Consider the following 12,209-nt stretch of genomic DNA (forward strand, 5'->3'; position numbering starts at 1 on the left):
AATGAATATGAGGAGACAAATAACCCAAAAAAGTGGAGTCTTTGCATGGATGGAACCTTATACAAGCAACTAGTGGTATTTGACCAATGTAAGGTCATAGCTTTTTTAGGTTCCACAATATCCCAATGTATGACAGATCCTAGAAAATGAGGTCTGAGTTGACATCATAAACCTGTACATCCCCTTTGGTAATAAAATTTATATTTCCCACTGATAGATCTCATCTACAGTCATGACTAGTATATCATTTGAATGATTGGACTACTATGAATAGATCCATGCTAAAGACTATTTTGTGCTCTATGTTAGAGACTTACCCGTGTACCATCAATAATGTCTATGCATCATGTCTGTTACCCATGATAAAGCTATGAGAAGCTACCACTATGGGGCTTATTCTTTGAGTTATTGCTATGGGGATTATGCTGAAACTATTGAAGTCACATGGAGAGAGGGTCAAATAGTTGGAAAGATGGAGACAAGGTAGAGGAAAATGCTAAGTTGATTGATGTTGATAGCCTAAGTACAACCCTCATTTTATAAATAGAGGATGCCTTGTATTCCCCATACATATACATCACTAGTGATGTCAATGGACATAATTTCCTTGACATCATAGATGATGTCATACAAGTCAACATCTACTCAAGCTAGAATGTAATTCTCATACTTAGCTTCAAAATACCCCAACAATCCCCCCATCCGAGTGAAGATGGTGAGACCCATGGTAAAAAGTAACCGATCTCCAATGCCACTACAATACTACAAATAGGCAGCCTCATTGTGCACGGCTCTTATGCCACAATTATCCCCCAGGTCATTTCTTATTGCATTTTACCTATCTGAATTCCCAGCTACATTTGCATTTCAGTTTCCCACTCGCTCATCTCCTCTTCCATGGAGGTGCACAACCAATTAATGGTCTCTTCATTGTTTTCTGTAAGTACTCAATATCTGCATCCTACATTTTTTACACCTCTTTCACAGAAGTAAGGCATGGTTTGATGTGTTGTGGTCACTACCCTTCTCATCTCACAAAACTTTTGAATACTCATCCATATAGAGCTATACTTTCTCTCCTTTTTCTATAGCTCATGGCATGCCATCAAAGATCGTATGGTGTAGAACTCTTACAAATATATTACCCTCTATGCACTTTTTTTTTTCTCATAGGTTGGCATTGTGACTTGATGGCTTTTCAAGTGTCAAATTTGTGTCTCAAGTAGGCCAATAATTATTCATGTCTTCAAATTATTCTTATAGTCCTTTTTCTTTAAATCTTTGATGGTGACTTGATCAAAATCCAAATCATGGAGGATTTTATCTTTCAACAAGGTCCATGCATCAAAGATATATGACATGCTTTATGTTATGGAAGACCCAAAATCACAAAGGGGAAAGAAAATCTTACTCTTTGTAGGTGTAGAGATAGCTCATGACACTCAAGTAGCAAGCTTAATTACAAATGATGCAGGCTAGGTGACTGCTTCCATTATTTTTTATCTAATACCTTCCCAATTGAAATATCTATGTTCAATGCCAACATTAAGGGTTAGTTTCTTATATGGGTACGTACTTCTCTCATTCCCTGCCCAGCCTCCCGACTTTTTCTCTCATGTTGGGATCTTCAATACTTGTTGTTTTGTCGATTCTTTTGTGTGGGTTACTTATTATTTTCGCTCTTGCTACATTAAGAGATTGATATTCATCAAATTGAGTTTCCTATTTTCATTGTTGATTGTGTGTAGACCTCTTCCTAGTATGTCTAGTAGTTGATCCAAGGAAGCTAGAAAACTACTTTTCTAGGATGTATTTGCCTTGTGTTGAAATAAAAATATATATTCAACTTCAAAAATTGACACTATCACAATAATATGGGGGCACATTTCAATCATGCAAACAAAGGAAAATGGACTTATGGAATCTAAATGAAGATGCAAGACAGCAACTTGTGATTGCAAAAAATGCATATGAAAATGTATAACAAAAGTAAAATAGGTCAAGCATGCAAACAAAAGAAAACTAGTTTACTAAATAAAACTTAGGGTAGCTATGGAAGTTATGAAGGATAGAAATAAAGTTCTTAAAATGAATCAATGTTACATGCTACAACTAAGTTTCATCACAATAGTATCATATTTGATCCAACTATCAAGGCATGTCCCTCCTTATATCACATTGTGTTTTTTTATATAAACCCCTTTTTTTGTGAGATGCTTCTACTCTAATAGAGAAGTGAATAAGATAGAGAAGGTCAAATAAAAACATTCCATCAAAGGCTTAAGAATATGGATCATTTAAGCACATAATTATCTATGAAACTCATTCTTTATTTCAAGAGCTATTAATGTAAAAAATTATGAGATGGCTAACCTGCTAAATCTAGAAATGCTAAGCTTCCATTTGGAAATAATAAACACATATTTGATTTGTTGTGTATGGATGTTTTCTGTGTAAATGATTAAAAACCACTTTTCTACAAATGTTTTACAATATATTAAGACAAAAAAATGGTAAGTATCTAGTTTTGTAAACAAGTGCAAGATGTTTGAGTGTCATTTTTCACCTTTACCATTCTTTTTGAAAAATATTATGATGTTTATCACATTTTGTGTGCTTCATGTTTTCCAAGGTATTGTTGATTATATGGCCTTTGGTATGAACTCAATATGTACATAAGAACAACTTTTGCTCTAGAGGAAAATTTTATTCAATATGGATGCCAACCTTACTCCACCTTGAGCAAGCCTTTTTTGAACTACTGCTAACCTCGAATTGAAATAATTATCTGTAAACTAAAGTCTTATCAAAACTCCAAAACAAAAACCATAGGCAATGTGATACCTCATAAAATGTTACATGGTATAAATTTTACTTATAAATTTGTTTTACATGATATAAAATTTACTTCTAGATTTGTTTTACCTTTTAGATTAGATCCTTTGGTTGCACCCTTATAAGCCCACCAACATGCTAACCTTATGCTTTCTTTTGCATACCTATTCATGCAAATAAATAAATAATGTAACTCATGACCTTCATCTATCATAAATAATATAAGAGTACATGAATAGAAGACTACTCTAATTAATATGAAGATTCATAGATATGTTTATACAATTCCTTTTTCATGTGTGTGTGTGTGTGTGTGTGTCTGTGTGTGTGTGTGTGTGTGTGTGTGTGTGTGTGTCTATGTGTGTACATATACCTACACATATATGTATACGTGTATGTACGTATATGTGTATGTGTATGTGTACAACACACACACACACACACATATATACATATATATACATATACATATATGTATATATATATATATACATATATATACATATATCATATATATGTATATACATACATATATATATATATATATATATACATACATATATATATATATATATATATAATATATATATACCTATATATAGAGAGAGAGAGAGACAAAGAGAGACAACTCTACTATCCCCATCTAATTATTGTGATGTATTCTATTGGGTCACTCTACTCCCTAGCATTAATTACTTCTTTTTTACCTTTCTAACATCCGAACACCATCCTGACCATTCTAATGTCCCATCACCTTTACGTATTGACTTTCCTTTTACCTTTTTTCCTTCACATACTTGCCTCTCCCTACAAATGATAGATAAAACCTTCTGCTCTCTCCCGTCTCACAATGGTTTTTTTCACAATTACTTCACTTTCACCACCTCTCTTGTGTAACTCCTTTCAGGTTCTTTCTCTCTCTTCTGTCATTCTATATACTGAACTTCTCTTGATTTTGTAATCTTGTCCCTTAAGGGTCTTCCAACCTTACTTCTACGTTTGGATGGGTTGCGGTTCCTTGTCACTTGACGTTCCATTTTACATCTATTGTCACTTCTCTTCCTACTCGCCTTTGACAATCCACCAACTCCCATCCTCTATCTATTTAAAACCTTCTCCTACAACTCTCATCACCTCACAAGTTCCCATCAACTACTCTTTCTCCATTTCTCTACGTTATTTCTACCAAAACATCCATACTATGCCCCAGCTAGATGGTTCCAATTCTCACAAGCTTCATTGCCTTCATTCTACATCAAAACTTCACTCAAGATGGATTCTTATGATGGGACAAATTCATGTACTGGGGTCAATACCAAGGACTACAAGGTCTGTGGTTGTGAGTGTGATTACATGAGTGAGTGTGTGTGAACATGTGTGTGTGTGTGTGTGTGTGTGTGTGTGTGTGACTGAGTTAGGTGTGTGTGTGAACACGTGTGTGTGTAGTATTAACTAGAAAAGAATTCGAGGCATGATGCCAGACACAAGGCATGGTGACGCTCGAGGGCCATAGAGGAAAAGGAAACATGAGGGAAGAAGCATTAACATAGATGGGGAAAAAGGATTAAGAGGGGTGGGAATGAAGAGAGGGACTATGCCACAAGGGGGAAGGGAGAGGGGAGGAGGAGCATGTACATGATGGGAGGTGGAATGTAGAGATGGAGACATCAAGGGAAGAGAGTCATGCTTTATTTGAAAGGAAGGATGGGGGAGGGGAAATCAAAGGACTAGCTAGGTGGCTTTACAAGAATAAGCGTGTTCCATCAAGGAATAGCCTCCTCCTTTTATAGCCAAGAGAGGGGGTCTCTCCCAATAAATGCATCCTCCCACATGCATGGTGTGTGTGGAAGAGTGTCCCATGTGGGCTAGGCAGTTATGCACTCTCAATTGTGTGTGACAACCCTTTGCCTCATTTTTCCACATACATCAACCCCCATTTTATATTACTTCTCCCATGGTCCTTGGGCCATATCTCACTAAATGCAGGCGTGGGACCGCCTAGGTGGAGAGGTGGTGCATGGAGGACCCATGCCACCTTATCATTTTATATTATTACTACCATGGATTATGTACAACACACCTTATGGGTCCTCTTACATGGAAGGGTGGCACATGGTCATGCCCTGCCACCTCAACCCTGGGCCTTATGCACACCATATTTTATTATACTATTGCCACACATACAAGCGCACACAATATTTATGCCTTTTACTTTGGTCAAATTTATCCATAACAGTTCCCCCCCCAGGCAGGGAATGCATAGCATTTCCATGCCTGGGACCATCATGCACAAAGAAGGGCTTGAGACAACGCTTGTTGATCACCTTCTTGCCATATGGCTCATGCAGCTCCTGAACTTGTACAGACCCTTGATGACTTTGTATGGACTAGTCCACAGTGGTAGGAACTTCTTATCCATTTGTTGGTCCAATCTGTTATCAAAGCATAGCACAACATCCCCCTCAGCAAAGTGTCTTTCCCATCCCTTGCAAATTTTAGCATCCAAGCAGGCCTTTTGTCAATTCTTTTGGATCTCTGTTTGATGTAGTGCAAGGCGTCATGTTTCATCTAACTTCTCAAGTTGTACCAACCTGGCCTCTACATGTTCATCTTCTATCTGTGGGAGAGGAGAGCACACACAAAGGGATAAGGAGACACCAAAAGTGGTGGAGCAAAAACTACTCCAGCTTATTCCTCTATCATATATATATTTGAGTATACATGGGCACTGTACAAGTGGGTGGGCACACTGCCCTTTACCCCAACAACCTCCCACTTAAAGGCAGTGTGCCTTTAAGGGAGTATAGTACACATATAATACAATCAGCCATAGGCTGAAAAACAAGATGATTAGTAGACCGTCATCCTATGCCCATCGGCACTTTACAATGTGCAAAGTGCATAGAGGATAATCTGCTAGCAGACATCAGGTTTGTAGGATAGAAAATAACAAGCTGTAGATGCCTGTCAACCAAGATCTCATGCTAGATCTCACTAGGAGAGTGAACTCTCACCACCACGTGCTCCTGTGCTAAGTCCATAGCACCCGAACAGTCACTGTGCAAAGAAAATGTCTCTGTACCACCTGTGACCATAAGCACATGACCTACAATAGACCTCTATTGGTCTACCCAACCTGCATCACCTGCATGCTGCTCCTGGAAGCATAAGGACCTAATGTCCACAACCGCTTCCCTACTGCCAAAATCTGCCATAATCATGCTACCAACTCCCACTGCAACGGAAGCAAGAACCGGAAGTGTAGCCCCAATGGCAAACATGTGAGAACCAAGTCTCAACACAGTCATGGATGCATGAAGTACTATGGTTGCCATATCAACCATAACTTGCTGCTCAACTGATTTGTGATCGTCAAACCTGCTGTGTTTCAAGTATGGAGCCAATACAGGCAATGGAGTACTCAGTAACTCCCCCCTCTCCATACTAAAACAACCAAGTATCTGACAAACATCATCAAGACCATGCAGCTCCCACTGCAAAGCATCCCTGTCCATAAGGAACCATATGGCAAGTAACCTCAGAAGGATAGCAACCTCCTGAATACTGAGACCATAACCTGTCTCACTATGCATCACATCTTAAGCTCTCATAACGGTATCAAACCTATGAAGCCAAGCTTGAGGGGATTGCTTCTGGCCATGGAGGCACTTACAAAGCAAACATATCAATGATTCCTGCCCATGCGCAATATGACCCGAGTCAGTAACTGCAGAAACCACATCTGTCCTGGCATAACCAGCCAATGGATCATACCGGGCATCATTAGCCAAGGTATCCTCCTCACCATGCATAGCCTCATCCTCATCTGCAAGAGGCACTCCGCATCCTGGGAGTAAACTGTAACTGTCCATAGAAGATGCATCAACAATCTCCATAGGAGTATAAACCTGTGGAATACTCGAGACATCTGACCGTCTCTGACCAAAATCAGGAAGTAATCGTGGCTGTCCCAACTTTATAACCTGCTCACCGTGGGAAAAACCTCCCACTCCAAGGGATATGGGCTGTCCCTGCATAGAATTCGGAGGTATCAGTGCACTTACACCCTCCTGGAACACCACTCTCCTGCTATCCACAGTCCTGCACTGTCTAAACATAGCATCCTCTCTGAAATAGGCATTATGGCTGCGTATCAACTCTCTACTTGAAGAATCCCATAACCTGTAGTCCCTACTGGACTCACTGTATCCAAGGAAGATACACCTCCTCGATTGGGAACCATGAGCATAAGCCTTGCAGCCAAACACACGTAAATGCTCATAACATGGTGCCCTGCCTGTCAAGAAGTCAAATGGCACTCTACCATTTAGAGATCTCCTGGGTGACCTGTTAAGCAAATATGCAGCTGTCTTACATGCCTCAGCCCAATAGCATTCGGTAAGACCTGCATATCGTAGCATGCTACCAATCCTGTCCAATAGAATCTGATTTATGCCTTCTGCCAAGGCATCGTGAGCAGAAAGATGAGGAGTGGTCAACACCCTCCTGATACCAAGTGTATCACATAGATGCTGAAATCTAGAAGAGGAAAACTCTGCATCACCATCAGTCATCAAGCTCAATAGCTTCTTTCCTGACTGATTTTCAGCATTACCCAAGAAGCGCTGAAATGTATCATATACATCATGCTTCTACCGAATCAGATATACCCATATGTACTTTGTAGCAGCATCAATAAATGTCACAAAGTAAGAGACGCCACCCAGTGAAACGGTAGTATAGGCCCACAAACTGCACTATGAACCAACTGCAATGGCTCAACATACCTCTCACTGACTGTCTTCCTCACAAAAGAGGATCCTGACTGCTGACCATCATCACAATCATGACACAAAATTTGAGAGACATCCATAACAGGAATGTATCTCAATGTTGTAAGGGCTTCCATACCTGCAGTAGACATATGTCCAAGTCTAGCATACCATAAACTAACTGATGGCTGCTTACTAATCATAAGCATCTTATCCTGGACACCTAATACATGCAATGCATAAGAGAATCCAACCTGTGATCCCCTAGCCATAACCAGATTGCCTCTAGCAATCTTCCATGCATGATCACCCAAAGAGACATGATAACCTGCCTCAACCAACTGTCCAGTACTGATCTTGCTCGTAGCAAGTCCTGGTATATGTCTAACCCTCTGTAGAACAAGAATAGAGCCACTAGGCATAACAAGGTGGATATCCCCATAACCATAGACATCCATAGAATGATCAATGCCCATCAAACCACTCTCCACAATGCATTATGCACTGAACCATGACCTATGAGGGGTCATATGACATGAAGCACATGGATCTAACATCCAATCACCGAGAATGGGTACATCAGTGGCCAAGAAGGAGGTGTCAGACATAGACAAAAGAATGCCTTCATCACTGCTACTGTCAGTGGAAACCTTGGCATCCACACCTTGAAGCTCAACATGCTTCTTCTCCTTCTTCCTGTCATTCTTAACCTTGCTCTTCTTCTTGCATTTTCTTAGCCATTTCCAGCAGTACTTTTTCATGTGGCCATACTTTCCACAATAGAAACATCTAACACAAGTCCGAGAGCTAGACTTGCTCTTGGAATTCCCTCTTGAACATGATCTGTATTTCAGCCCATCAGGGCATTTCAACCCATCATGCTATTTCTACCAATTGATCGACCTTTGAAGTGCATATCAAGGCTGTATTTCAGCCCATCAGGGCATTTCAACCCATCATGCTATAACATAACACTATCATAGTAATACATCCAGCATATACGAGTATAGAACTCATATGCATGGCAGTCTACACCCTGTACACCATCATGTACCTGCAAGTAGACTGACTTCGAGAGTGATGACTGAATGATAGAGCATGCTTGCTCATCCATGTCATCCCAATCACTCTGTTTAATGCTATTAGGCTTGACACCTTTGCATTGAATGGGCTTATGCTGCCTCTTCTGCACTAACAGATCATAAATCTGCTCTTTCCAATACTGAAAGTTTGATCCATCCAACCTCTCAATATCAAAGAGGGCACTACCAGCTGTAGATGCCATATTTGTGGCATAATAGCTCACAACCAAAGAACAGTATAGTGCAATAGGCAACCCAAATGACCAAAAAATAGTGTTGTCCAGACCAATCAGGTCTCCAAATAAACTGGCTGATCCAATGCTCAAAAGCACTCAGCCATAAAGAGTCATAAACAAGAATATATGCAGCCCAGTAACTTGCAATGCCTGGCAATCCAAGTAAGAAATGCACTGAACCAAATGAGCAATGCTTGCTCAACTAATGGCAATAGGAGCCCAGCTCAACTATCCATAAACATCAGTGCGGCATCCACCAATGCAAATCCATAATGCATCGAAATGGCATTTACTGCATCACCAATGCATCACCTCAAGTGTGCAATCCTTTGGCAACAAAATCAAGCATTCACCACTTGCCAAATGTGCCAAAGTGACTTGCCAAAATGCCAATAATGCCCTTGGACTGAAGTGAGATCCCAATCACTTTTTGTAATTTACTGTGAGTTCCCAATTCACTGCTGTGCAAGAGAAATTCCTACAACAATACCTCACAGCCACTTTGGGCAAAATAACACGCTGTCCCTGTTTTTGAATGGCGATATCTTTTCACTGAAATACCGAATGCCAAAGCTGTAAACAGCAAAGTTGTAGCTTGTAAAAAGATCTACAACTTATCAGTTGACCTTAAGAGCCAAAAAGATCTACAACTTATCAGTTGACCTCAAGAGCCAAATCCTTGTGGATTCTCAGATATTCTCACCTGAAAAACAGCTTCCTGCACATTGGTCACAAATAGACGGTAGACTGCAACTTTTTGTGGTCTTGCAGAGGCTGTAACTCCTGCAGCTTATACCGGATCAACTTGCTTCCAAAAGCAAAGTTGTAGTATGTTCTGTGAACTACAACTTTCCAGTTCGGCACAAAGTGCAATTCCGCACCAGGAAAGAGATATTCAGTCCTGAAAATGACTGTTTTGTCATAAAAAATAGCAACAGTAGCAATTGTAATGTCCTGACCAATGGCAAACACAATGCCATAAAATCAGCCTTGAATACGGTAACAAATCAGCCCCAAAATGTTGACAAACCAGCCCTAAAACAGCTCCAAACAATGCTAATCTGACAAGATCTCAATACATCACCGTACCACCGTATGTATTTAACATAGGCAAATAACCATGCATCCAATGAACTGTCAATGCATCTCAACCAGGCATGTACCACTGTCAAAGCATGTGTCACTGCCACTGCCAAAGTGATGTACCTACAGGTCGAAAGCTCCTTGTGAAAGACTGCAAAATGGCATATGACCAGTCCTGCAAAGTGTCCAAGCAATAGCCTCAAATCAGCCTATCCACAGCTGATGTCCATACTTCACAGCATCAATGGCAATCTGCTCGGCATCCAAGCGCATCCATAGTTCATCACTCTGAGTGCTCACAAGCTCACCCACCAGAAATGACATGTTCCTGTAGCTTCCTTGTCAAAGATATATTTGCTTCCACGACAGGAAACTAAGTTCCTCCAATTGAAACAAACATTGACCACAAACTGTGCCACCACAGCCACAATATAGGTTAAATTGCAATGGAAGGAGCTCTCATAGAAGCAGCCCAGCAACTCCAACCTTTGTTGAACGAATCAGGTATGTAAGCAGTGCCTCGATTCCCAAGGCATAGAGGATTTCTATGAGGGAAGACTTTCCAGCTCCCAAGTTATTGATTCGCAGCATCAAACGATGATTCGCAGGCTCACAGCCCCTCAATTTTGCTCCCAACAACCGAGGCAGTAGAGACGAGTCCAGTGCGTAGTAGATGAGGCAGCAACACCCGTACGAAAGGAATTAATTCAGGGCAAGGATCGTGAGTTGTATGCTCTTCATCAAGGCATAGATCACCATCTGTGTATGCTTGGGCAGGGAAAAGATTACGAAAACTTTGCCATGGCAGGATAAAGCTTCTCCTCTTTGTCCATCAATCAGCAAGAGCTGCAGCAACTACAAGTCATGCCTGGCTCCAGCAGTAACGGACCATTATGAAGATCTCACCATGGTTGGAAGCGGCTGCTCCTTAAGAAGAACAAATAATTGTCATCTATCCTTCTTCATGTAGAGCTTACAATCTTCTCTTCCATTCTTGTTGTGATGCACCCATACGCAGTAGTGGAGGTCAAGCAATGCCTATACGCAATAGCCCAAGTCAAGCAGTGCAGAGGCTGAGGTGAAGGTCGTAGAGCACAGAGGCCTAGGTGAAGGTCACAGAAGCTACTGTTTGCGAGGATGGAGATGCTGCTGTTTGCGAGGGGAAGGCTAAGCTCTGTTGTTTTGATCTACCATCGCAGAGGTAGCTCAAGGTTCTTGCAAGAGCTCTCTATCAGATCGTCCGCTTCTTCGCCTTCACTGTAGTTCCAATTCAATCGATGAAGCTCCCACCGGCGGGCTGCTCCTCTCTAACCTTGCTGGCCACACTCACCAAGCTCTCACCAAGCTCTCCTTGGCTCTGATACCAGTTGTGGGAGAGGAGAGCACACACAAAGGGATAAGGAGACACCAAAAGTGGTGGAGCAAAAGCTACTCCAACTTATTCCTTTATCATATATATATATGAGTATACATGGGCACTGTACAAGTGGGTGGGCACACTGCCCTTTACCCCAACACTGTCATCCTCTGTTCTCGTGCCAATCTCAAGGCCGGAATCTCTATCTCTAGTGGTAAAATTGCCTTAGTACCGTACACCAACTCAAAAGGAGTGTGACATGTAGACGTTTTATGAGTGATGTTGTAAGCCCACACAGCTTTAGTGACCTTCTGATCCCACTGGCTCCTGTTCCCTGTGGCCATTTTTCCCATGGATTTACAAAGGAGGCCATTGATCCGCTCCGTTTGTCCCATGGACGCTGGATGATAGATGTTAGAAGTGCGGTGATCAATACCCATGCGATCCATGAGCAACTCCACTGCTTCATTTAAGAATGGACTCCCATGGTCAAATACTATTTCCATGGGTGTCCCAAACCTTGTGCAGATATGTTCAAATATGAAATTTAAAACTGCCTTACCATTTGCAGCGGGGAAAGCGATAACTTCAGCCCACTTAGTGACATACTGAGTGGCTACCAAAAGATACTTCTTTTTGCGGGCAGTCATGGGTAGGGGCCCAATAAAATCTATTCCCCACTTCTGAAACGGATGGATGGACATCACTAGGTGATGTTGCCCAGAACGCAAATCCTTCCTACCAGAGAATCGGCATGGTTCACAAGTTTAGCAATACATAGTGACATCCTTGAACAAGGTCGGCCAATAGTACCCAGCATGTAAAATCTTCTTAGCTGTATAGT

At 41.2% G+C, this 12,209-nt stretch overlaps 1 protein-coding gene across 1 annotated transcript in view; it reads right to left on the reverse strand.

The window, feature by feature from the left end:
• Positions 1 to 2,693: 2,693 nt before the first annotated feature.
• Positions 2,694 to 12,209, reverse strand: part of LOC147897831 (endonuclease 4-like) — an 88,059-nt gene continuing 78,543 nt past the window's right edge. Inside the window, exons 8-9 of the mRNA XM_087380726.1 lie at positions 2,926 to 2,999; positions 2,694 to 2,788 (exon numbers count right to left, since the gene is read on the reverse strand). Of these exons, the coding sequence (XP_087236852.1) occupies positions 2,694 to 2,788; positions 2,926 to 2,999 (169 nt within the window). The remainder of the gene's footprint in view (positions 2,789 to 2,925; positions 3,000 to 12,209) is intronic.

The sequence above is a fragment of the Dipteris shenzhenensis genome, chromosome 10 (assembly GCF_047967505.1).
Source record: "Dipteris shenzhenensis isolate YYH24624 ecotype China chromosome 10, Dip_SZ_1.0, whole genome shotgun sequence".
Lineage (NCBI taxonomy): Eukaryota > Viridiplantae > Streptophyta > Polypodiopsida > Gleicheniales > Dipteridaceae > Dipteris > Dipteris shenzhenensis.